This window comes from Cibotium barometz, chromosome 26, assembly GCF_041138505.1.
Source record: "Cibotium barometz isolate CiBa-2024 chromosome 26, ASM4113850v1, whole genome shotgun sequence".
Taxonomy (NCBI): Eukaryota; Viridiplantae; Streptophyta; class Polypodiopsida; order Cyatheales; family Cibotiaceae; genus Cibotium; species Cibotium barometz.
Window position 1 is genome coordinate 13,540,735 of NC_141071.1, and position 27,999 is coordinate 13,568,733.

General features: G+C 48.7%; 1 protein-coding gene and 1 pseudogene across 1 annotated transcript; one reads left to right on the forward strand and one right to left on the reverse strand.

Annotated features, from left to right (window-relative positions):
- Positions 1-7: 7 nt before the first annotated feature.
- LOC147623686 (carbamoyl phosphate synthase arginine-specific large chain, chloroplastic-like) lies at positions 8-27,999 on the reverse strand. The gene is made up of 3 exons (XM_086820283.1): positions 25,931-27,999; positions 1,848-2,540; positions 8-1,702 (listed from the first exon to the last, which is right to left on the reverse strand). Exons 1-3 carry the CDS (start codon positions 27,407-27,409, stop codon positions 188-190), a joined length of 3,687 nt encoding a protein of 1,228 aa, XP_086676409.1. The 5' UTR covers positions 27,410-27,999; the 3' UTR covers positions 8-187.
- Positions 7,236-9,807, forward strand: LOC147623687 (uncharacterized; annotated as a pseudogene).

A 27,999-nucleotide genomic window follows, 5' to 3' on the forward strand; every position in this document is an offset into this window, starting at 1 on the left:
CACATGGTTGAAAGCAGCATGTGTAAACATGCACTCAATTTCAGCTCGAGGACCGCAAAGGTTTCTCAATGGAATGCACAACTCCAGAGATACCTGTTTTTTATGAGCAGGCCTAAAAGATGGTGAAAGGGTTATGTTTTGGAATGCTCTTCAAAAATCAAACGCCAACCAGCATGAAGGTCTTTCATCATAGTTCAGACTTTTCCACTTGAAAAAACTCTTGCAATGCAATCATGCTAATTGGACTTCTTTTCAACCCCTTTATAGCTCCGAGTGTTGCTAAAGCTCCTGCAATTGTTGTTATGATGGGGACTTTGTAGGCAAGAGCCATGCGCCTAATCTGCCTTCCATCCTTTTGATCCAAAACATCACCCGAACTCGTTATGACAACGAGTTGAATCTGACCGTTGGCAAGCATATCTCCCACATGTGGGCGGCCTTCATGGAGCTTCAAAACCCTGTCTACTTGTACCCCTTGTGACTCCAAGAACCCTGCTGTACCTGCAGTTGCAAGAATGCTGAAACCAAGATCAACAAAACCCTTAGCAATAGGTAAAACATTTGGCTTGGTCAGATCATTCATGCTGATGAAAACCGTCCCAGTGAGTGGAAGCTTTTGGTTGGCAGCAATTTGCGCCTTTGCAAATGCCATGTCAAACCCATAATCTATGCCCATCACCTCTCCTGTGCTGCGCATTTCTGGACCAAGTAAGACATCACAACCTTGGAATTTATCAAAGGGGAGAACTGCTTCTTTCACTGAGACATGATTTGGGATGACCTCCTCCGTGAAGCCAATGTCATGTATAGATAAGCCGGACATGAGAAGGGCAGCATATTTTGCCAATGGGTGGCCGATGGCTTTTGACACAAATGGCACTGTTCTGGACGCCCTTGGATTTGCTTCCAGTATGTACACATCATCTGATGCTGTGATAGCATATTGACAGTTCATCAAGCCAAGCACCTTCAGCTTCTTTGCTAACTCTGATGTCCACTTTCTGATAACTGACAAGGCATGTGCACTGACAGTTTTAGTAGGAAGAGAACACGCGGAGTCACCTGAATGCACACCAGCTTGCTCGATATGCTCCATTATACCTCCTATCACGACATTACCGTCCGCATCAGCCAGAGAATCAACATCAAGCTCACTAGCATCAGTCAGGTACCGATCCACAAGGACAGGTCTCTCTGGATCCACCTCTACAGCTGTCTGAAGGTAAGCCTTTAATTTATCGGCTGAGTAAACTATCTCCATAGCACGTCCACCTAAGACATAGGAAGGGCGGACAACGACAGGAAACCCGACTTTCTCAGCTATCCCAAGAGCATCCTCTTCGCTCCTTGCAATTCCACCAGGAGGTTGTTTGATCCCAAGCTCATCAAGTATGGAGTTGAACCTCTTCCTATCCTCAGCAGCATCAATTGAATCAGGAGATGTACCCCATATCTTAACCAAGCCAATCCCACTGGCAGCTTCCAGCTTAAACTCATCAAGGTAATTCTGTATTGGCACTGCTAGTTTCAATGGAGTCTGGCCTCCAAATTGCATTATGATTCCATCTGGCTTCTCCAAATCAATGACATTTAGAACATCTTCAGCAGTAAGAGGCTCAAAGTAGAGTCTGTTACTGGTATCATAGTCTGTGGAGACAGTTTCTGGGTTGGAATTCATCATGATTGTCTCAAAGCCAGCATCCTGAGCATCAAAAGAAAATTTTGGCTAAGTAGAATCATGCATGTACGGAGAGTCATGCTTCAAAAAGAAGCCCACATAGCCCTTCCTCTTCAATAGAATCCGATTCTACTAAACATCATAAGCTAGGTGAAGATGAATAAATTACCCGGAGAGCAAAGCATGCATGGCAGCAGCAGTAATCGAACTCGATCCCCTGGCCAATGCGATTCGGGCCGCCTCCCAAAATAAGCACTTTTTTCTTGTTGTTTGGAGAAGCCTCACATTCATCATCATAGGAAGAGTACAAGTACGGTGTGTTGGCTTCAAATTCTGCAGCACATGTATCAACCCGCTTAAATGCGGGAATCACGCCAAGAGCTATGCGGTGAGCCCGGACCTCTTTCTCTGATGAGGTCGTAGCATACGCTATTTGCCTATCACTGTAGCCTCTTCTCTTCAATTCATACAGATCTTCTTTGATGAGTTTGGTTAGACTGGTTTTATCAAGAAACTGTTCAACCTGTAGCAGTTCACCCAACTGGGAAAGAAACCATGGATCGATATAGGTTAGCTCATGCAGATCTTCCTCGGTCATTCCCCTCTTGAGAGCTGCATATACTGCAAACATTCTATCTGGATTTGGCACACGTAAACTGTACTTTAGCCTGTCCAAGTCCCACTCCAGCTCCTTCACCTTTTCACATCCCCATCCACAGTGCCCAGTCTCCAAAGATCTTACGGCCTTCTGAAATGATTCCTGGAATGTTCGCCCCATGGCCATGGCCTCACCCACAGATTTCATCTGAGTGGTTAAAAATGGTTGAGAACCTGGAAACTTTTCAAAGGCAAAACGAGGAATCTGCACAGGGTGAACCAGCAATAATTAGCCACATATCCATGCTAACAAGACAAGAATTGAATCTAGTTTCACAGAAGAGGCATGCTAGTACTGTTGCTTTCAAAAAAATGATACTTCCTCCATCCTAACATTGATATGTTATTAGAAGCATCTCCAAAATGAGTTTCATACACAGAAACGAGAAGCACTACAAATGGAAAATGCTTAATCTGTCCACGATAGAGGCCATGATCTTTAGTGCCTTTTAAATACTTCAAAGCACGCTTTGCTTCAATCCAATTGCCATGAGAAGGCTGAGCAATAAATTGACCAAGAAGATTTGCAGCGAAAAGAACACAGGGCGTGTATTGAGACCAACAAATTGTAGACAGCCAACCAGGTTTGCATATGGGCAGTCATCCATCAAAGGATGATCATATTTTGAAGGCCAATTCTTAGCAGAATGCATAACAATAAGAGTACATACTGGATGTGTATCAACCAATCAAAATTTTTTAAGAGCATCAGTAATGAATTTTGTTTGTCGAAGAAGCAAAATACCTTTCTTATGGTGTTGATTGTTGGAAGTGGCTACAACGACCACCTAAACAGTCTTGCTAGCGCATCCTAGCTGATAGGAGGTGCCCTGTGCAAACATAGGGAGGGCCATCATTGCTCATGGAGACCCCATTACCACTACTGGCCTTCCCTTCCTCAAAAATCCAGGTCAGGAAGAAGTCAAGGCATGGAGCAGCCCGTAATGGAATATACAGCCCAAAGGTCAAAAACAGGCTTTGAAACAGATCAACCATTTGAAAGCACCGATAAAGAAGTCTGAAGGTTTGAAAGCTAGAGAAATTTATTTCTACTTCTTAGGGTGTTTATAAAAATTCCAAGCCACATAAGAGTAAGACAAACTAGTACTTTAAACAAGTCAAAAAGGGCACAGCATAGCAATTCATCAAAACCATTGTTTTCTTCACTATAGGTACTAGGTAGTATCCTATAGGATTCAGTGTTAACCCCTTGCAAAACTAGAAACTGTAGATTTAAAATTCTATATTGTTCAGTGTAAATATTCAAGCAAACCACCACACCCCCACATGAGCATCTGATGAAGCAAGATCCCTCTGCTACACAACGAATAAGGAGCTAGGGAATTTGTTGGAAATAGGGTCGCAGGAATGCGCACACAATGGAGAAGCTCAAGGGAGCACACAATGAGATGATAGATAGATAATGAATGTATGCTGTACAAAGAAAACAAGTATACCCCAAGATGGATGTATACTAGCACGGGAAAAGAAACCTCCTAAAGAGGGAAAAAGTGTCTCGACTGGTCCTAGTGTGTTCACACACATCACTACCAAATATGGCTACAAATCCCCTCTGGGGGTGATGTGTGAACAAGGGGTGAGCTAGCACTAAAAGTACAAAGATAAGCCAGGCTCTTTGGACTGTGATAGGGAGCCCATACTAGTCTCCAAAGAGAAGTAAGTCTAAAGCTTTGCGAAAAGCCTCAAACTTCTCCCTTGGGAGAGCCTTTGTGAACAAATCTTCCAAGTTGTCCTGTGTTGACACATAAGCCAAGTTGATTTTCCTTGCAGAGCATCTCTCTTTGACATAATGATAGTGCACCTCAATGTGCTTTGTATGAGCATGAAAAATTGGATTCCTCGCAACACTGCCATAGCGCTCTGACTGTCAGAGAAGATGGTAGTGGCTAAGCACTCGCTAATACTCAAATCAACAATAAGGTGTCTGAGCCAGACACACTCAACTGTAACTGTAAATGCTGCCTTGTGCTTAGTTTCACAATTAGAGGTGGCTACAGTGGGTTGCTTCTTGCTGAGCCATGATATACATGAATCACTAAGGTGAAAGCAAAAACCACTCGTGGACACTCGTGTGTCATAACATCCAGGCCAGTTTAAGTCTATAAATACATGCAGTTGTGATTTATTCCCCTTGGGATAAAATAACCAAAGTGCTTAGTGCTCTTTAGGTAACGGAGCTCCTGTTATGACACTCGTGTGTCATAACATCCAACCCAGTTTAAGTCTATAAATACATGCAGTTGTGATTTATTCCCCTTGGGATAAAATAACCAAAGTGCTTAGTGCTCTTTAGGTAACGGAGCTCCTGTTTGACAAACCACCGATGCTTTGTGCCTGGGCTATGCATAAATATGCTCAATATTGAGACCACATACTGAATGTCAAGCCTGGTGTTACACAAAAAGATAATGCATCCAACAACTTCTTGATACAGGCTAGCATCAAAAGAGTCACCTGATTCTTCAAGAGTTAGTCATAAACCTGGCTCCATAGGTGTAGCCATAGGTTTACAGTCTTCAACATTGAACCTCTTAAACAATGCATCTATGAATTTCTTCTACAGCATAACAATGCTATCATTACGCTGCCAAAACTCAATGCCCAAATAATAGTGTAATGGTCCAAGATCTAACATCTCAAAAGACTTCTCTAAATCAGCTATAAAGGCTGAAATATGATCATCATTAGGACCTGTGAGTAGCATGTCATCAACGTATGACACGATGACCAATAAAATATCACAACATGTGGGTACAAAGGTTTCCGTATCCATATTATCAAATAAGGCCTGCCAAAAGAGACTTGTTGTCTTGGGATCTCTATCCCCCACAATGGACTTCAGCATTCCATGATGCTTGAATACTTATATTTTAACCATATGCTCAGCTTTGATGGTCTTTTTGACCGGCAAGAAGTGAGCTTGCTTGCTAAACCTGTCCATAATTATCCAAATTGCATCATTAACCTGATGGGTCCGTGGCAAATCCATAATGAAATCCATTGTGAAACTTTCCCATGGCTGTGTGGGAATAGGCCATAGATGTCTGCGGGACGCATACCGCAGCACAAGCACCAAAAGTACGGGATGCTGCGAAACGAGCAGTGCGAAACTGTTCCGAAACAGTTTTGACGCCGGTGGACGTTTCGGTCCAGCGAAACGACCGTACTGCCGTACTGTTTCGTACCATACATCAGCGAAACGGTCCTGAAAAAAACTGCCCATTTTTTATCGTTTTTTCCTCCGTTTCTAATCGTTTTTTTTGCCCGTTTTTCCACGCGTGTCTCCCGTTTGTTGTAGCCGTTTTTTCGTGTGCCATGGATGATGGGCCACATGGCCTTGGCCCTTGGATCCCTTTAGGGCCTAGGCTTTCACCTCCATGCTAGTCTCTAGAGCCTTAAGGCTTGGTCCTTGTATAAGAGCTCTCGAGCTCTCTCTCTCTCTCTCAAGGCTCTACTTATCTCCCAAGCTCTCAAGCTCTCTCTCTCTCTCAAGGCTCTACCTATCTCCCAAGCTCGAGGTTTTTGCCTTATACCATAGTTACCAAGGGACGGGGACGGGGACGGGGACGGGGGGGTGGGGACGGTGTAGTGAGTAGGAGAGGGTGGAGAGGAAGGTGATGGACCGTGGAGTAGGAGAGGGAGATAGTGGAGAGGAAAGCTTGAGTAGGAGAGGGAGATCGTGGAGAGGAACTCAAGTCTTGGAAGGCTTGAGTAGAAGAGGAGTGGCTTGTGTTGCTCTCTCTCTCTCTCTCTCTCTCTCTCTCTCTCTCTCTCAGGGAGAGAGTGGAGAGGAAAGCTTGAGTAGGAGAGGGAGATCGTGGAGAGGAAATCAAGTCTTGGAAGGCTTGAGTAGAAGAGGAGTGGCTCCAAGCCCATTATATAGTTGTGTTGCTCTCTCTCTCTCTCTCTCTCTCTCTCAAATGGCCAGTGTTAACAGCTAATAGCCGTTTATTTGAAAAAAAAATGCCTGAAGATTTAGCTGTTGCAGCCGTCCCTGTCCCCTGCTGACAACGTCCCCCCGTTCCCACAGGGGGGGGAACGCCCGTCCCCTGGTCACGTCCCCTCCATCCCGTCCCCCTGGCCCGTCCCCTGGTCACGTCCCCTCCGTCCCGTCCCCCTGGCCGTCCCCAGCCCGGTGTGCAGGTCTCTCTGCTCGGGACGGTGTTCCCACGTCCCACGTGGGCGTCCCTCCGTCCCCCTGTCACTATGCCTTATACACCACCACCGGTGAGAAACCTACAGGTAATTCGGGGTCATGGAAATGGACGTGTAACTTTTGCGGGAAGGGTTACATAAGTAGTGTCACAAGGCTCCTTGCACATGTGTCCAACCTTGGTGGGGAAGTGGCGCCGTGCAAGGAGATTCCCCAAGGAATTGCGGATGGTATAGTGAAGAAGTACTCGCTCATCCGCAACCAAGGCAAAGGTGGACGTGGGGGAGCTTCCATGTCTGGTACCTCCGCATCCGTGACTCCTTTGCCCATCCCATCCGGCTCTGGCTCTGTCTTAGGCGGTTCCAACTTCCAATCAAAGAGGCCAAGGGAGGAGAGCTCTCCGGTTTTGAGACAAACCGCCATCGGTGCAAACATTAACAACCTCACCTATGTGAAGGCGAAGATGAAAGCCGCGAATGAGGAGATTGCACGCACGGTGATAGATTGCAATCTCTCCTTCAATGTACTCAAGGTTCCACAATGGCACAAAATGGTGAAGGCCATTGCGGAGGTGGGGCCATCCCATGGTGAATGGCATGGTATCACCTACCATGAGATGCGCACCACCGCGCTTGATGATGAGAGGCAAAGGATCAACGACAAACAGGAAGGATGGGCGAAGTATGGTTGCTCTATCCTCTCCGATGGATGGAGTGATCGGAAGAAGAGAGGTATCATGAACATCCTTGTTTCATGCGCTCTCGGCACATACTTCTTACGCGCCGTGGATACCGGAAAGGTGGGGCAAAAAACATCGGGGGACTTTATCTATCGTCACATCCGGCAAGCCATCATAGAGGTATGTACTATGTACTATGTTCAAGCTTCTAACTTCTAAGAATGTCATTGCATTTGTCAAATTGCCATTGTGTTACTTGTAGATCGGACATGAAAATGTCATTCAAGTCATCACGGACAATGCATCCAATTGCCGCAAAATGGGGCGCTTGGTAGAGGCGGAGTTCCCATCCATTGTATGGACTCCTTGTGCCTCCAATTGTCTAGACCTACTCATGGAGGATGTGGGAAAGCTAGAGTGGGTGACGAGGGTGGTTGCACAAGGCCTATCCATTGTGAATTTCTTCACAAAGAAGGTAAAGGTGCTCGCTATGTTTCGCGAGCAAAGCGACTTGGAGCTTAAGAAGCCCTCTTCCACGCGGTTTGCCTACATGTGGCTTCTCTTGGAGCGGCTATACTACGTGCAACTGAACCTCCATATGACCGTGGTCTCCCCAGATTTCGTCGCATGGCTAAGAGAGGAGTTGGTGACTAGTGCGGACGAGGCCCAAGCTATTCAACGGCTATGCATGAGAGAGTCCTTTTGGCGCGAGGTGCATGCCATTGTCATTGAGGTGACTCCCTTGTATAGGGTTTTGCGCATGGCCGACATGGAGGGCTCCACATTGGGGTTACTCACCCACTTCATGCGAGAGGCTCTAGCGGAGATTCGTGCGACCACCGTGCTTGATGATGAGGACCCCAACACTCCTATGGAGGGGATTAGGTAAATGGTTAAACCCATGTCCCATGTTTTCAAATCTCATTTTCGCATCTCCCTCTCGTTCCTTAAAGACTTAACCTTAAAGTGAAATTTTTGCATTCTAGGGATCCCATGGAGCCTCCACTCAGTCCGCGACGCGATTCGATCGTGGCGCTTGTGGAGAGGAGGTGGCGATGGATGCATAGACCTATCCATGGTCTTGCGGCCTTGTTGCATCCCACTTACAAAGTACCAAGGCTCTTCGCCGATGAGGAGCTACTTTCCGAACGGGATGCCTTCTTGCCAAGGATACTTCCTGTCCACTAGCAAAGAGACTTCCTCCAAGAGCTCATTCGGTATAATGATCAGAGGGGAGCCGCTTTCACGAACCCACTTTGCTCGAGTAGGGAGTCAATGGTCCGGTCACTTTTTTGGTGGGAGTCATTTGGTTATCAAATGGCTCACGTACAAAAAGTGGCTTTGAGAGTCTTATCACAGGTGACTATTGAATATATGGTGTATATTGCAGTCTCTAGAGTCGTAACTACTAACTAGTTCTTACATTCTAATTTCTAACTCTCTTATTTTTCATAGGATTGCTCTTCGGGGGCATGTGAGAGAAACTGGAGTTCCTACTCACTCTACACACAAAGATACGAAACCGTCTCAGCACCATGCAGTTAGAGCGGCTTGTATATTGCCGTGCTAACATGCACATGGTGGAGAAGATGCATGACATGGAGATCTCCAAATAGGTAGAGATCTCCAGAGTTCAAAGTTCAACTCATTAATAATGATTTATAAATGCATGTGCCATGACTACAGTCTAATAATTTATAAATGTTTGAACTTTGCTTTCAAGTGAATGTCGACGAGTTCAAGTTGACAGTGGGCACTCTTAAGAGTGTCCACAAGGAGCGAGATCCAGATGAGGAGGCCATATATGCCGATCTCTATAGAGAGCTAGAGGAGATTGACCATCGAGTTTCTCGTACTCGTAGAGGTCGCGTCGCTAGAGGTGGCATACAGGTAGGAGGTCGCGGCTACACTGTTCGGCGTCCTACTTCAACCCCGGTGGCTACATATGTGAGGCGTGGCTCCGGCTCGACTTCAAGGAGCACTTTAGCACCTGCTGAAGAAGAGGATGCTCCTATTGCAGGCATCAGAGAGCCCGAGTACAATGACGAGGGCAATGTCCTTAGCGAGGGCAATTTTGGGTTGGCCTCTGATGATGGAAGCACCTCTAGCGAGGGCATTCCTTCCACTAGTGATTTCTCTGAGGAGGAGGACTAGAGTCTAGACTCTAGTCTCTAGAGTCTAGACTTTAGACATTTTTGTACTTAGTGTTGTGACTAGTCAGTGGTCACAACACACTTTTTTGTATTTCCTATTGTAGGCCGTGAGCCACGACTCTTATTTATGGCATGTTCGGTGTTCATTGTTCATGACTCTTGAGTTTTTGTACTAGTTTATGTCATATGACAAATTACAACTTCTCTAGACTTTGCATCTCTAAATGTGTACAAATATCTTTTTTTCAAGTGTTTTTTAGAGTGGATCGTACCTCAATCAAACTTATTTTTCAAAATTTAAAAGTCCCGTACCGGTACCGTTTTTTCGTACCTTCGTTTCTGTAATATGCGGAAGCTTCGGAGAAGGATAGGTACTTCAAAACTCAGAAATCAGCACTCTTTTCGCGACGGAATTAACGCACAAACTGAAAGGAGATGTGCAGAAAATAGAGAGAGAAGGGGGAGATGGAGAGGACAGTATTGGGTCCCAATTACCCTCTGTAGGGCCCCCACCACGGATGGTGTATTTGCTTTATTAGAATGATGTAAATCTGAAAACAAATACAGAAAACTTGACCTTTTCTTGGCTGGAAAATCCTGCCCTTGACCTTCAGAAGTCCACCCCTTTGCTTGGCAATCTCCTTGGCTTGACTGGCCCTTGATTGGCTTGAGCACTTGGTGAAAACTGAGATGAATTATGGGATTGTGGCTTCCTCTATTTATACTTCCCATCATGAGCAGTCGGCCAGCTGATAAACAGGCAGCCAGCATCATATTCCCACGACTGAGTAAATTCAGCAATAAATGCTGAATTAAATCCCCAAAAATGCTGGAAAAATCCCATAATGTCTGCGCATCTCTTCCTGGCTGGCTGGACATCAGGCGCCTGCTTCTGAAGGGCTGGACACATCTTTTGTCCACAATCCCAGGGTTGGGCAGCCTGTATGGGCTGCCCCATACATGCCCTACAGCCATATAAAGGCTGTAATCTCCTGGAGATTGCCTGATCTGTGCCCTAGGGCTGTCCTACAGCCCCTCCATGGCTGGTGGGTTCAGCCTGGGCCTTCCTGGCCCTCATGGGGGTGGTTCTACACCATTCCCATGCCCACACTCAGATCCGGGGTAGCCCTATGGGCTGGCCCCTTGTCCTAAACCTAATCTACTCAGTGATCTGGCATCCGGTACCAAACCAGATACACAGAACCACTGACATCATTCTAGAGGGAGACTCACAGCGCGGACTGGCACTGTTTCATGTGCAGGACAATGCACACCTGACCTTGGACTCATGTGCAGGACAATGCACACCTGACCTCGGACGACTGAGATGGATCCCTGGCTGACTCGTCCCAAACTGGGCTCACATGGGACCAGTTCACCATCCCAGGTCCTGCACCTTCTGTACAGAAATGTCTACGTGGCATCCAAGTGCGGGATGCACGTGACAGTTTCGTACCTGACAATCATGGAATAAGCAATGGCTGAAGCAAACCTGGTGCCTTTTGCCTATCAAATTTCACCTTTTGACAAGTGATATATGCACATACATATGCCTCTATGTCCTTCCGCATACCTGGCCAAATACCACTCAATCATGTGCGTAGTAGGCATTATGCCTCTATGACCAGCATATGGAGGAGCATGGCACTCATCCAAAACCTTTTGCGTCATGTCAGATACCACACATAGGCAATTATCTTTCATGAGATAACCCTCTTTGATCACATGTGAGGCATGTGCATGACCAACCATCAAATCAGCCCAAATAGTGGCAAAATCAGCATCCGTATGATACAAATCACGCATGGCAAACAAGTCCCCATGAGAGGGGGACCGAGATAGCTGCTACATACGACTTTCGTGACAATGCATCTGCCACTACATTCTTCTTTCCTGGGGTGTGCAAGATCTGAAAATGAAACATAGAGAGGAAATTGGCCATTCTCATATGCTTCTCTGACAACTTAGTTTAGGTAAGAAAATACCTCAAACTCTGGTGATCTGTTTTCACAGTGAAATCAGCCCCAAGAAGATAATATTTCCATATAGTAAGTGCATGAATTACAGCCAAGAGCTCTTTCTCATAAATGCCAAGAGATAGCTCTGAATCATGCAATCTACGGCTCTCATAAGCCACGGCATGTCCCTCTTGATTAAGGACAGCTCCTATGCAATTTCCAGATACATCACATTCCACACTAAAAGGCTTTTGCAAATCCGGAATGATCAACACTCGACCATGAGTAGTTGCATCTTTCAATTTAAGGAATGCATCCCTCTGTACAATAGTCCATTTGAATGTGGCCTTCTTCTTTGTCAAATCATGCAAAGGAGAAGCAATCCATGCAAAGTGCCGAATGAACCTACGGTAGTAAGAGCATAATCCAAGAAAACTACGGATCTCATGCACCAAACTCAATTTGGGCTAATTCCGAATTGCATCGATCTTTGCAAGATCCATTCGCACTCCATCTTTGGACACAATATGCCCAAGATAATGTATCTCCGACAAGAAGAACTCACTCTTCTTTGCATTTAAGAAGAGTTTATGCTTGCGGAGTTCTTCAAAAACTTTGGCCAAATGAGCTCTATGATCTTCTTCGGTCTTCAAGAAGACTAGAATGTCATCAAAGAAGACACCTGTAAATTTTTTGTACCCACAGAATATACGATTCATTATTCTGTTGAATGTAGCCGGGGCATTCGTAAGACCAAAAGACATAACAAGATACTCATAAAGCCCAAATGCTGTCCTGAAAGCAGTTTTGTGTACATCCTCAGGCACTACACGCACTTGATGATACCCACTCTTGAGATCAATTCGGCTAAAGCATGCCGATCCATCCAACTTGTCAAGGATGTCGTCTATGCATGGAATCGGAAACCGATTTTTGATGGTAAGCTTATTCAAAGCTCTATAATCCACACACATACGAAAGAATCCATCCTTCTTTTGAACCAAGAGGACGGGTGAACAATATGGGGAAGAGCTTGGCTGAACCAAACCCTTCTCAAGAAGCTCATTCACCTGCTTCATGATCTCCTCTTTTTGGGATGCGCTTACACGATAGGCTGGCCTATTAGGTGGTGAGCTACCCGGCACAAGATCAATGCGATGATCTTTCGGTCGTACGGGTGGCAACTCATTTGGTAACTCATCAACAAAACAATTATTGTGCTCTTGCAAGAATTTCAACCTATCATTATTAAGAGTGTTTACATGTATATTATTTTCCTCAACATGATCTCGTACAAAAATCAAGTACGCAATAACGCTCTTTTTCATTACTTTCTAAATTTGTACATGAGATACAAGGGGAATGGTATCACCCTCTTCACCAGCATCAATTACATGCTCTCGGCCTTTATGCATGAAGGTGATCCTGTTGGTCTTGTAAGCCTTGCACGGATCAATACGTGTATGCCAAGGCTTTCCAAGCAATACATCACAGCCATTCAAAGGCGCCATAAGAAAATCCTCATGATCCACATAGCCTTGAATGTGTATGCGCAAATTGCCAAAAATAGGCATGACCTGCACTTCTCTACCAACAAAGGCAGCCCCTGCTTCAATTTGAGGACCCATGTCCTTGTAACACGCGGAAGCTCTGGGGGTCTTCTTTCAGCCCTAAACACTCCGGAAAAACCATCTGATGCAAAACGCAAATATAGAGAGAGAGTAAAGAGAGAGAGATGTGCTAGAAATTCAGTATATTCGTATGGTACAAAAAGGTACTCAGTCTACAGCCCTAGGCTGCCTTGCTAAAAAGGTGGTAACACACCAAAATCTGTCCTAGAACTTGATCCACTCCCTAGTGGAATGAATGATTACAACAAGGAGCACTTGGGCCTTTTATATGGTTCTTGGACACTTGTTTTACTAGCCGACTACTAGTCGGCCAGTCATAAATTCATTAATGCTCTTTAACGCAACCTCGACTGGATCTCCTCCTTGATCATGATGCGCCTACTGCTGCCCCTGTTCTCTGGTTCAGCCGGCCTGTTCTGTGAGCAGCCGACAGCCTGTGTTTGCTTCTAACGCATTGTCAGGACACCTCCTTCATGCCCTCTTGCTCTGAGTCCATACATGTCCACTTTTGTATCTTGTGCTCCAAACCCTGTCTCTATCTGGTTCATACTATTTATCTGGCTGCCTCTTCTGAATTTAGCCCTAAAAATGTCCATGGCATTTATCATGCACATGACATCCCCCTCTGCTAAACTTGATGACGGGCTTCCAACCTATTCTTGGATGACTGTCATCATCCCATACTTTTTCCCGAAGTCCCTCTGTCATCCATCCATCCCTGGCAACCCTTTTCTCTGAAAGCCCAGCCTGTTCTCCAAACCACTCTGTCCCAGACGAAGATCCCTGCATCCGTTCCATCTAGTCCACAATCCGTTCCTGCCCTAACTCTGAACACCGGCTTGGTCTTCATTCCTGAGAAATGAGTCTGGCACTCTCACATCACCCTTGGAGGATAAACCTCCCTTGGGACCGTTGCCCGAGAACCTATCTGGCTCACAGGACTGCCATCCCCTTTGGCTTTGTGGAACACCACTAACAAACGTCCTGGGAGTTCTTCACGGTTCTGTGCTCCTTGCCTTGGGCTTCGTATCCGTGTACTTTCCTGTACCTTGGACCTGTACACCGTCATATGGGACTGATTCAGTGTTTAGCTTTGCTGAGCCTGATGCTCTGATACCAATGTCACATGCGGAAGCCTCTGTGGCCAGATCATCACTCATAAGAAAAATGCAACACTCCCACTGGATGCTTGATGCACAAACAACTGGATAAAAACACAAGAGAGGATGCAGTAACCTAACCTACTCAAAATCTTATTCATATACTTGTCTGTTACAATGCCATGTTGGAAGCTGAGCTTCCCTTGAAAAGGTTCTTGCACTTCTAACTAATGACCCAAGTCCCAAGTGGAAACTTGAATGAATGACTAAGAGACCTGGCCCTCTTTATATAGGCCCTTGCAAAACTGGCTGACTGGACCCAAACTGGACCAAATCTGGCCGACTAGCATTTAATGCTACCGACCAGCACAATTCTGGCGTTTTCCTCCTATCGGGCTGCTGCTGGCTGCACTAATGAAAGCTCCACGCTGCCCTTCATAGCCTTGTGAGGCTGCCGCCTGGTCCACGCCTCCTCATCCTCTGTTGCTGGTTACTCGCTACAGCCCTCTTGGTCCCACTCAGCCCTAAAAAGGTGTCTGTCCTACTGCCTGTCCAGATCAGGGCGGAAGCATGTCCACGTGGCATGCACGTGACAGCCCCCCTGCTAAACTTGATGACGGGACCTCTTTGGATGACTGTCATCATCCCTCATTCGCTGCCGTGTCTCCTCACTGTCATCCTTGGACGTCTGGCAACTTGACTTAACCTAGAAAACATTGCTATCCTCCACGACGGCTCCGCTTGAAGAACTTGCATCCTGATCCACTGAGTCCCCCTGCCTTCATGCCCTGTCCCTTGAACACGGGGTCTTGGTGTCCTTCCTTGAGGCTGATCACTTGCATCTTCGCTCCACCCTTGGATGATTACCATCCCTTGGAACCAGTATTCCTATGGGCTCACCGGTATGCCCTTTGGCATCCACCCACGGACTGCCCTTTCCCTTGAACCCACGGCCTTGGTTTCCTTCCTTGAGGCTGATCACTGGCATCTTCGCTCCACCCTTGGATGACTACCATCCCTTGGAACCAGTATTCCTATGGGCTCACCAGTATGCCCTTTGGCATCCACCCACGGAATGCTATGATACCAATGTAACACGCGGAAGCTCTGGGGGTCTTCTTTCAGCCCTAAACACTCCGGGAAAACCATCTGATGCAAAACACAGATATAGAGAGAGAGTAGAGAGAGAGATGTGCTGGAAATTCAGTATATTCATATGGTACAAAAAGGTACTCACTCTACAGCCCTAGGCTGCCTTGCTAAAAAGGTGGCAACACACCAAAATCTGTCCTAGAACTTGATCCACTCCCTAGTGGAATGAATGATTACAACAAGGAGCACTTGGGCCTTTTTATATGGTTCTTGGACACTTGTTTTACTGGCCGACTGCTGGTCGGCCAGTCATAAATTCATTAATGCTCTTTAACGCAACCCCGACTGGGTCTCCTCCTTGATCATGATGCGCCTGCTGCTGCCCCTGTTCTCTGGTTCAGCCGACCTGTTCTGTGAGCAGCCGACAGCCTGTGTTTACTTCTAACGCATTGTCAGGACACCTCCTTCATGCCCTCTAGGCCTTGCTCTGAGTCCATACATGTCCACTTCTGTATCTTGTGCTCCAAACCCTGTCTCTATCTGGTTCATACTATTTATCTGGTTGCCTATTCTGGATTTAGCCCTAAAAATGTCCATGGCATTTATCATGCACATGACAGTCCTCCACTTCAATTCCCAAAGCAACTGCCATCTATGTGGATATGAAATTCTCATATGCACATCATCAAACATGAACAAAGCGGGCTGATCCTTGAGCTATCCCCAAGCTTTACATACAACCCTGTCTTTGCTATCATGTGAAGTGTTGCCCTGCACATCCAGAACCATATGCACATTAGGCTTTGATGCATTTGCATTATCACGCTTCTTCTTGTTTGGGCATGCCTTTGCAATATGCTCGGTGCTGCCACAAGTAAAGCATTTCCCCTCGCTCATATATTGCTTTTTCTGCTCCAGAGTGAGACCATAGTCTCTCAATTTGAAGGGACGCTTCTTGGTAGTGTTATTTTCAGCCTTTGGACCATTTTTATCTTGGTTTTGGTCCTTTTTAGGTGGCTGTCCATTATTTTGTAAGTTTTGGACAGCCCTCTCTTTGCCTTGAAATGAGGGTTTAGCCTTATTGGATCGACTCAATTTGAGTTCCAATTGCTCGGTGGCAATGGCGGCTGCGATTAATTGGTGTAAGGTGTGACCAGGATACATTTATAGTCCCGCTTTGTACTCAGGTTGCAATCCCGATTGAAACCTTCTCTTCCTTTCCACCTCGGTGACATGCATAAATGGAGACACCTCCAAAAGTACTTTCCAAAACTTTTGTACATATGCATTCATTGATTCCCTCGCATTTTGCTTCACCCAACCCCACTTCAGTGTTATCTCATTCAATGCATTGGGAGGCAAGAATTGAGCATAGAACCTCTCCTTGAACTCTTCCCATGATCTAACAGGATTCGGTGAGAGCTTCTCCGTGAGCCACCAATGGACAGCAGTGCCTTTCATGAACATGCTTACATGCCAGATCATGGATTTCTGAGTGAAATCCTCATCACTGAAAGCAATATCAAACTGGGCAATAAAAGCAAGTGATGCATCATATTCTCCATGATACGCGTCAAACTTCACAGATTTGTCTCCAGCTTTGAAGTCACGAGACTTTGATGCATATGCTTGCATCTCAACATGTTTTCCTCCATGTTTGTCCATTGGGACAGCCCCTAAGACTGGCATTGTTTTAGGACCAAAAGGTGATGCATAAGGCATAGATACATGTGCCCTATAAGCATGAGGCATGGCTGGCCCCTCAACATGCATTGATACATTTTCAGCCATAGCTTCTCTCTCATGAGCACACTCGAAGGCATGAGTGGCATGAGAGATACGCGGAATACCTGCACCAACAGAAAATTGCAGCCTATGTTGCATGTGTTGTACATGCACTTTTTCATCCGGCAATGGCATTTGACATACATTTTGACCATTGCCATAAACATTGTGTACTTCACAGGCTACATAAGGTATTCCTGCATGGCGTGAAGTCACTGATTGTTCCTCTCCCATAGCATGGAGATTCATCCTCTTAGACATAAGTTCTTGTTCGGGCACCTGTGGGGATTCCAAGACATGTGGGATGGTTGCCTTTTCTGCATAGGCATCCTCGGTACAAGCCAAGTATGCACATGTTGCATCCCTCGGTTGCATGTGCAACTCTTGAGCAATCATTGCCATTGCATGATCCATATAAGATTCAGCTTCCTTGGCCTTCAAACGGTCATGTACCAATGGATCCTCGCGGCGGTAGAGAGTTAATTCTTCTTGTTGTGCATGGAGAAGAGCCTGTATACGAGTAAGTTCAGCCCTCAAGACTATAGACTCTTCTTCTTGCATCTTCTCTTTGCCACGAGACGGCTGTCCCACATATTCATGTTCCCTATTGTGCACCACATGAGTTTGCTCATCCTGTGAAGCACTGAAGGCATGCATTTCATTGTCCCTGCCTCTTGTGTTAGAATCTCCAACATTCATTGTATAGCTGTCCATAATGTTCTAAGTGTAGAGATAGCTAGTGTTCACAGTGATCGTCTCTCACGATAGAAGTGAAAGAGAACCGTATGCTCTAATACCAATGTAACTTGGTTGAACACAATGCTAATCAATACACTTAAATACACTAAGATTTGATGAACACTTGCTCAAATACAAGAAGTAATTTTCTGAATTGACAAGAGACACACAATGAGCCGGAACAGCCAACCCCTCCCTCATATAAAGTATATTGATCTTGGGAGAATCAAGTACATGGTGTCATGGGCATTTTTGACCAAATTTCCATACCAATGCATATGAATACAGTATTGCAAACAAGTGATTGTCGATGTAGACTTGCAACCCACACTACCCTCTCAAGTGCCCATGTTCCCTTCCAACTGACTTGTTTGTCGATGTAGACTTGCAACCCACACTACCCTCTCAAGTGCCCATGTTCCCTTCCAACTGCTCTCTATTGTTCCACCAACAAATGGTAGCAACAATCTGCAAGAGAGCACGTAAGACAAGAGAACACTACACAGGGTATGTGATCTTGTAATCCGGTTCCTCCCTCACGCTACTTGCTTCCATACTTAAGCATAAAAGCTTACCAATTGCAAGTAGAGTCGATGACAGCAGAAGTCTTCACGATTGAAGTCCTCGGAGTGATGAGATCTTCGATTTGTCGCATTTCTTCGCCACAAAAGTCTTCAGGAAGATGAAGGGAACCTTGGAAAAGCTCCCCCTATGGTTCAACTTGAGAAAGGAGGACTGAAATTAGGGTTTTCAGCAAAAAGACTAGAAATTACAACAATAAAGAGAGCTGTTTTGCTGAATTTCAGTCGTTGGAAGCATGTAGAAAAGTGATTAGCACCCGGAAACACTCTTGGAAGCTTGGGAAACACCTTAGCAAGCTTGGATATGGAGTAGGGAAGGAGAATGTGCAGAAAATGCAGCCCAACAGCCCTCATGAAGGAGGCGCCAATCTCTAGAGAGAGGAGGAGGAGTGAGGTGGTGAGTTGTCCAATGTAGGTGGAAGGCAAGTGCTTTGTGGAGCAAGCTAGAGTGGACACATGGCCGGTTACTCCCTTTGTACAAAGGGGATAAGATCTAGGCGGCAGACATTGGGTTATGTCCACCTCGGGACATCAGTGTGTGTGAACATCGGGCTAGTCATAATTTGTAAGTGAGTTTTGATCGCCCAAAACTTAATGAAGTGTGTACACACTCACTTATAAATTAGTGCTAACTCCTAAGGCTAGGTTTATGACCAATACTTACCACCTGTCACATGCCACATAACCATGTCAGCAGACAGTTTCACACGCACAGTTCATGGGCGGGCGTCCCCTTACCCGAAACTACACATTGGTCAAGCAAGCATGAAAACAGCATGCAATTTCAATTGCAAACAAGCACATAAAGATGATATGCAATGCAGCATTGGTATGGACAATCCCCGTTCATGAGACTCTACCAAAATAGACGTGCTCCAGGCAAGTACACGAGGTACCAAACCCAATGGAACATCAATCCACCAAGCATTTCCGGGCATGTACACGGAGGCACAAGTCCCAACGGAAAGCCAAGTCCACAGTATCACATGAGTGGCACCAATCCCCGGCATATACAACTGCCATGGACACCAGTCTAATGTACATACATGATGAGAATGCACAGGTGGACCAATTGGGTGGCCAAATGGTGATAGCTTCCCATCTCCAACATGTAGCATGCATTCAGGAATGAGGAGAACCGGTTGCCTATAGCACCCCTCTATGCCCATGTCAAGATCAACGATTACCCTCTGTCCATGTCACGTCTGCACCAACAGCAGCAGAAGAAGTCTCTACGACTGTCTCCATGCCTGGACACATCTCCTCGTTCTCTGCGCAGCTGAGCAAATCCTCGACATCCTCCAGATCCCATCTATCCGATTCAGCAATCCTATTGTTTCTCTGCTCTCTAGGTACTTGATGTATAGCAAAAACCACCATTGAAGATTGCTGAGACACTGGTGGCTCTAGCTGCGCTGCGCATCAGCATAAGCATAGTTCATTGTAGTAATTTTAGGTGACGAAGTGATAGCTTCAGCACATACTACCATACCTATCAAGACTCAAGAGCCGTACGCTCATACATCTCTTTGAGATGCAACATTTCCCTTGCAATGCCCTTTATTGCGGGGAAAGAACACCCTTCGCTACTTTCAAGTTTCAAGAAATCCCAAAAAATTGCATTCTCAAAATTAAGTAGACAAATACAAACACATCAGTGATTTGGTAGTAGGGATGATGGACCAACCCGCTCGCTGAAGCTCCCGCCTCCCCCTGCTCTGCGCGCCATCGCTCCCCCCCCCTCCTCGCGGCCTTTCTTCCTTCCGCCCCCCGCTTGCTCCCCTCTGCTCGCCGCTGCGCCCCCCCCCTCCTTCCTCGATGCTGCGCCGCCCCCCCCTCCTTCCTCGCTGCTGCGCCTCCCCCCCCTCTTCGCCAGTTCGCCCCCCTCCCCTTTTCGCCATTTCGCCCTCCCTCCCCGCTGCCGCCTGTTCGCCCTCCCTCCCCGCTGCCGCCAGTTCGCCCCCCCCGCCTCTTCGCCTCTTCACGCCCGCCTCCCTTCAGCAGCGCCCCACCCCCCTCCTCCTCGCTTTGCCGCCGCCCCCCCCCCCCCTCTGGGCCTCTCCTCCGTTTTTCGCCCCCCCCTCCCTCCTCTGTCGTGCTGCTTTTCACCCCTTGGGGGTTTTTGTTTTTTTTTCCTCATCGTCATCCGTCCTTCCGCCTCTTGGTGTGCAGCCCGCTTCTTGCAGGTTTTCCGCTTTCGCCTCGCCTTCGCTTGAGCTTCAGACTCTGATGGAGACTCCTCCCGCCTCGCCTCAGAGGGACTCTTCCGCAGCCCCCTCGCCCGCCCCCGAGGTCATCCCCATCAGGCTTTCTCTTTCGCCGGAAGAGGAAGCGAGCCTCACCGCAGAGGTGGAACGCCTTCAGGCTCACTCCACCATCTGCCGTATAGTCGGCACTCGCCCCAGCAGAGGGGAGATCAGGGATCTACTTCAGGCTCGCCTTCTTGCAGATGTGGGCAAGATCCTGGATGTACAGCTCTTGGGCCGGGGACATTATCAGATCGAGTTCGAGGCCGCCCAGAGCGTTGCCAAGGTCCTTGCCATGAGTCCTCTGGATATCAGGGGTGCTCGGGCTTTCTTCAGGCCTTGGCAGCATGGATTTGACCCAGCTGCGGCGGAGCAGGGAGAGCGCCTCTTCCATATTACAGTTTGTTTCCCTGGTCTCCGCCGGGAGTATCTTCCGCTCCTCTCCAGGCTCGGAGCATTGGTGGGCTCGGTTCTTGAGACGGGCCCCTCAGCAGCTTCAGTGGTGGCCAGAGCAGCTGGGCTACCTTCGGTCAGAGTGTTGGTATCTGACATCTCCTCCCTTCCTAAGGTCATTCAGCTACCTAGGATAGGGGGGGGGTGGATAGATCAGAGAGTGGAGTTCTCGGGGCTCCCGAACCAGTGCTTCATTTGCAGGCAGGTCGGTCATTTGGCCAAGGCCTGCCCTCGCAGGAGACCTCGGCCCTCACCACAGCAGCAGGCCACGGATGGCCTGCCCACAGATTCGGCTCGGCAGGCTGCCTCAGGGACACCTGCTCAGGCCACAGAGACCTCGGAGTGGCAGCCTGGACAGGGGCGCCGTCGAGGGAGACAGCCACAGCAGCGCGCCCAGATACCGCTGCAGCAGCAGCCACAGTCTCAGCCTCACTGGGTTCCCGTGAGGAACAGATTTGCTCCCCTTCAGGAGGAGACCCCTGCAGCGACCGAGGACCAGGAGATGCCAGCTCCCCCTCCTTCACCTCCCCCACACCCACCCCCTCCCACCGCCTCGCGTCCACCATCGCCTCCTCCCGCCCCCGCTCCGGTCTCGGCAGCGGCTCCCTCTCCTCCTCCCTCGCCTCCCCCTCCTCCCCCACCGCCCGCCTCGCCTTCCCGGGAGGTCCTGGCAGTTCCCTGGCGCTCACCTGCAGTCCGGAGGGCGCTGAGCACTGACCTCGCTCGAGCATCACAGAGGAGACCTATGCCGATTAGGGCCTCACGGATTTCATCTATCCGCAGTCGGCTGAGTCGCCTCGGCATTCGACAGCGCTCGGAGGCGTTTGATTATACCTTTACACGGCTTTTTGGAGCAGAGGGCCCCCATGAGCCAGCACCCATCCGAGTGCATGTAGTGATTCCTCCGGCCCGCGGGGAGGAGGCACTAGACTCAGCGGTGGCCTTCTCGTTCCCTCTATGTGGACCTTGTGACCGGGAGTGGACTCTAGAGCTCGCTCTCAGCACGTTGAAGACTCAGGCAGTTGAGTTTTCTCATCACATGAGCGATTTGGAGGTTACAGATGTGATAGGCCGACTTTGGGAGTTGGCTCATTTTTTCTTGGATCCCGGGAGTGTGGATACATCCGGGATTCGGCATTTGGTCGTACGCATAGTTGCAGATTTGGCACGCGACCCAGGATATGTGAGTATACACGAGATTACTATGTCAAAGCAGGAGGCAGTCGCCATGGGTCACAGCCACTGGCGCCTGATCCGGGATTCTTGTAGTACACCGGGTGGGCAGACTCGCAGCCGTTCGGATGGGGACTACTCTCCATCCAAGCTCTTTTCTGCACGCTGCAGCTTTGACACGACTGGGAGAGATTCGCGAGCGGGAGCAACGGCTGAGACGCAGCCTTGCTTCGCTACAGCGCCTTCAGGAGCAGCAACCAGCATGTGAGTGGGTGGCGTCCCAGCTGAGCCAGGCCCGCCAGGAGGTTAGAGAGGCAGAGGAGCAGAGACATGAGTTTTACTATCGTCGTCAGGCCTCTCAGTGGACGCAGCTTGGTGATAGAGTGACTGGGGAGTTTTTTGAGATCACTGGACCCCGTCATGCGCGAGCAGGGGTTCGCCAGCTTGGTAGACCGGATGGATCGATAGCTACTGAGCTCGGGGAGATCAGAGCCATTGCCACTGCTTTTTATAGTGACTTGCTTTCAGCGGAGCCAGCCACTGAGGATCGAGATGTATGCAGACAGACTGTGTGGGCCCATGTGCAGAGGAGGGTCACAGACCATATGCGCACAGTTCTAGGTGCGCCTCTGTCAGAGACTGAGCTTGCCGAGGCCTTGAGGGTCCTGCCGCGACATAGTTGCCCAGGGGAGGACGGACTGACACCGGCCTTTTTTATGCGCTATTGGGACCTTTTGGGGCCAGGCCTCCGCAGGGGCTTTCAGCATGTTTTGGACACTGGGGTGATGCCGCAGAGCTTTTCAGAGGGCTTGATCTATCTTATCCCCAAGGGAGAGGGAGTATCAGATGATATTCGGCATTGGAGGCCTATTACGATCCTCAATACTGTCTACAAGGTCTTGGCAAAGGCCTTGAGTTTGAGGATCCAGCCCTTCCTGGGGGAGTTGATTCATGCTACTCAGACAGGATTTGTCAAGGAGCGCAGTATCCTTGACAACATCTTTACTTTCTGGGAGGCGACGGCCCGAGCTAGGTTTCTTGGCGAGGACTTGGTCGTGATGCTTCTCGATTTTGAGAAGGCATACGATAGAGTTGATTGGGGATTCTTAGAGGGCACTATGCTACGCCTGGGCTTTGAGCCAGGATGGATCAGAGGGGTGGCAGCTTTGTATTCCACAGCTCGCAGCCAGGTGCTGATTGCAGGAGGTCGGGGGCCGAGTTTTGAGCTGACCAGATCAGTCCGTCAGGGGTGTCCTCTCGCCCCTTTCCTTTTTCTCCTTTGCGGAGGCTATGAGTATGTATTTGTCGGCAAAGGAGGTTGGTTTGAGAGGACTTCAGCTCCCAGTCCGGGGGGGAGGATTTGCTTGATGCTGAGTTTGCAGACGACACGGGCTTATTTTTGCATGGCCAAGAGGCCAATCTTATTCGGGCAGAGCAGTCGCTCCAGGTTTTTAGTGCAGCTTCGGGAGCACTGATCAATTGGCGCAAGACAGTGGCCTTTTGGATCAGTAGTGCTCCCACTCCGGCATGGAGTCCAGACCCCGGTTTTAGATGGATTCCTCCTGGCACAGCAGTGCGGTATTTGGGATGCCACATTGGCCTCGATTTGTCACCTGAGCAGCAGATTGCCCCGCTTCTTCTGAGCATTCGGAAGAAGCTATTGTATTGGAGTACAGCTCGACTATCCTTGGCTGGGAGGGTGGTGGTGGCAAATCAGGTGCTGTTAGCGACTATGTGGTACATTACGTCTTGCTGGATTTTCTCGAGCTCTTGCATCAGCCAGGTACAGAGGCTGATCAGGAACTTTCTGTGGTCTGGGCGGGACGGTCAGCCAGCTCGGGCAAAGGTTGCATGGGCAGTTATTACACTTCCGCTGGCTCAGGGCGGTTTGGGCATTATAGATCCAGTCGATCAGAGTAGAGCCTTATTGGGGAAGCTTATTGTTCGGGGGTTGCTTCCAGGCGCGCTGAGCCTTGGAAAGAGCTCCTCTTGCAGTGACTGCAGGCCCGGGCGCCTCCTGCAGGGGGTACTTGGGCACCAGAGATTCGATGGATCTTCATAGAGATGAGGATGGGAGGACAGATTTGCTTTGAGTATCCTGAGAGCTTGGGAGCTGCTGAGACCGGGGCTCTCTCAGCGGCCTCCTTCTTGTGTTGAGGAGCGGGCCAGGCAGCCGCTCATCTGGAGCCCAGCGGTTCATACAGAGCAGGGTCATATGCTGGGTTCTCGGCCTCGTCTAGCCTGGGGACCTTTAGCGGCAGGCCCAGCTCGTAGTTTTGGAGACTGGCAGGCTTTCTGCAGTCTACCAGAGGAGACCCAGGTGGAGAGGCTGAGTCACTTCAGAGGGGGGTTGATTATGAGGGATGATATTCAGGAGGCACTTTCAGAGGAGTGGTTCACACCTCTCGAGCCAGTGGCCCCACGGTGGATGGGAGCCTTTACACAGTTGGAGATCCTGATTGCTGTCAGAGCTAGCACTGAGGATGGCAGATGCCTCTATTATGAGATTCAGGATGAGGGCAGACTCCAGAGAGTGGAGGTGGAGTCGCCTTTGGTTGCAGAGTGCACCTTTCAGAGGATTCGGGTAGTGGCTGCCGCTTCTCGGAAGTGGCATATTGACCCCGACCCTGCTGACGTGCTCCCGGATTGGCGCATATGGGCATATGCAGCGCGCCCCTTGGCCCGGCTACAGTGGGACCCCGGAGAGTACGAGTGGCATGATCCTTATGCATCCCTTGAGGCCACAGAGATCACATTTTTCCAGTATACTGTTCGGCTGGGACGGCATATTTTGGCGGCGAGGAGGACGGTTTCTCCAGCGGCAGCGGGGCATTGGCGATTGCAGGGACTATCACAGGAGTTCCTAGAGGATTTCTGGGCTCGGCTCTGGGCTAGTCGACAGGCCCGCAGGATCTCGGCTTTTCAGTGGCTGGTCGCCCACAGGGGCTCAGCAGTTGGCACTTGGCTTGTTTACAGCGGTCTTCCGGCGGCCTGCGTCCGATGCGGCCACCCTATGGAGACACAGAGACACTGCCTTTGGGACTGCCCTCAGGCACAGCAGATTTGGCTGCGGATGCTGCTTATTCTGGCCCCCCTCTCTCCAGAGGGTTTGTTTACGTGGGGTGCCGCTGCTTGGTCGACTTTGTTAGGGCCTGCTATGGGCTATGAGATGGAGCAGGGCAGTCAGGCCATCAGATTTATTAGGGGCCAGCCTCGCCTGGTTCCGGCACCGGATTTCTCGTCCGCCAGCTGGACACAGGAGAGGGATTTACGATGGGAGCTCCTCAGCAGCCTCACCATCTGGTTCACCTGGAGGGCCCGGTGCTTTACGGCCTTTGAGGGGAGATTAGAGCCACCAGCAGAGACTGTTCGGGGGATTTGGCAGGAGTTGATCCACACCCTGCGAGGACAGTACGACCGCATCCGGGGAGACTCGGATGAGGCGATCTTACGGCGCCAGGCCTTTCATACCACTTGGCGCTGCGGCCCGTTCTACACCCTACACACGGGATCCCCCCGTTGGCACTACAGGCCACCTGTTTGGCTCTTTCCCCCCCCCCCATTGTATGATTTAGCCGCTCAGTCCTTTAGACTGATGCTTGTATTTTGCAGCACCTAGGGAGAGTCTCCCGGGCTGCCATGATGTATTCACTGCTCTTCTTTCTGTTAGGAGCAGGAGAGATCTCTTCTGTAGCCCTACGGGCGTTTTTTACATAACTAATGAAAGGATCTTTTCTCGGAAAAAAAAAATACAAACACATCATCACAAAATTCTAGTTGCTTTTTGAATATTATGAAAAAGATGAGAGAGAGATTTTTAAAAGGAGCTTACCTTTGTGACAACATAATCAATTGACGGTTCAAAGCTTGCTGGAGTCTTTTTTGTGATGTCATTTGGAATCAAGTCCAATGTATAGCCAATAGAAAGCTTTGCCGCCATTTTTGCAATAGGAAACCCTGTGGCCTTGGATGCCAGTGCGGATGACCTGGAAACCCTTGGATTCATTTCTATGACCATAACTTCACCATCTTTTGGGTTGATGGCAAACTGCACATTGGAACCCCCACATTCAACTCCGATTTCTCTCATAATTGCCACTGCTTGGTCTCTCAGACGCTGATACTCCTTGTCAGTCAGTGTCTGGGCAGGAGCAACAGTTATAGAGTCCCCAGTGTGAACCCCCATAGGGTCGATATTCTCAATTGAGCAAATGATCACAACATTGTCTGCCAGATCCCTCATCACCTCCAGCTCATACTCCTTCCATCCCAGGAGAGATTTCTCTACTAAGACTTGTGAATAAAGACTGGCAGCTAGGCCTGACTTACATATGGCCTCAAACTCTTCTTTGTTGTATGCAATCCCCCCACCTGTTCCTCCAAGTGTAAATGCTGGTCGTATGATAAGAGGGTACTCACCAATAGTCTCTGCGATCTGGAAGCATTCCTCAAGTGTAGTGGCAATTCCAGATGGAGGCGACTTGACCCCAATACGGTTCATTGCCTGCTTGAAAAGATCCCGGTCTTCTGCCTTTTTTATTGTTTCTAGCTTGGCCCCAATCAGTTCAATCCCGTACTTTTCAAGTATTCCCCTCTCTGACAAGGCCACGGCAAGGTTTAAGGCAGTCTGACCCCCCATAGTTGGCAACACAGCATCTGGTCTCTCTTTTTCAAGAACTTTCTCAACCAGCTCAGGAGTCATGGGAGTGATGTAGGTGCGGTCGGCAATTTCAGGATCGGTCATGATCGTTGCTGGGTTTGAGTTGATGAGGACCACCTCATAGCCTTCCTCTTTCAGAGCCTTGCAGGCTTGGGTTCCTGAGTAGTCAAACTCACAAGCCTGCCCAATGACAATGGGTCCAGCTCCAAGAATCAGTATTTTCTTCAGGTCAGTCCTCTTTTGCCCTTTTAAACCGTGTGTTTCTGTGTTCCACGCTAAAAAGGGCTGCTGTGTTGGGGCAGCATCAGAGAAGGGGGGCTCTGTGGCTTCCAACACACTGCCTACTGGTCTCAACCCATGCTTTGTCTTCTCTCTTTTCAAGGCTCCTTTTGAAGTCCCCACTGATGGAAACTTGAAAACTGAGCAATCACAGCAGAATTGAGTACTGTGGCCTGCATCTATGTGATGATAGGTATTGGAGGGCAAATACCATGGAGATTTTTGGTCCTTGAGAGACCGCCCAAATGCAGTATTTTTACCCAAAAAAGCAGGTACTCTTACAAAACCAAGAAACTTAGACTGTGATGTAGAATAGCATGTGGGAGAACACATGTGAGGGGAAGAAGGTACCGTTAAGAGGCAATAGCCCATTTTTTTGTTGCTGGCGGCTGCTGCAGCGGCTGAAGGAACCCTAACCCTAATGTTCTTAAGCCACACAGAGAGGAAAAAGGTCACTGTTCAGAAGACCCAGAACCCAGTTGAGGACAAAAAATCCTAAACCCACTGGAGACTAAGAACTGGGTGCCCAGAAGAGAAAATGGGCTCTCTCTCTCTCTCTCTCTCTCTCTCTCTCTCTGTGTCTCGCTCTCCTCTTACGAAGGGGCAAAGGAGCTCTTGGGAGGCACAGGGTTTTATTAGAACAGAATCTTGTTAGTGGCGGCAATGGTGCGGAATTGTGGGAAGTGAATCAGCGCCCACATCGGCGGGCGACAGGGGCGACAGGCCGGGCCTCATTTCGTCTTTTTCTATTGCACTAATATTATGTGCATCACCTCGTACTACCCAGCCTCCACCGAAAAGTACTCGAGAGTCGATGCTGTACTTGTGTTTTATTTCCCATGTCCCCACACACACACATGGGTGCATAGCATACATTTGGGCATGTTTTGTAAATGGGGTGACACACACACACATGTAGAGCACACATGGATGCACACCCACACACACACACCTCCGCCCCA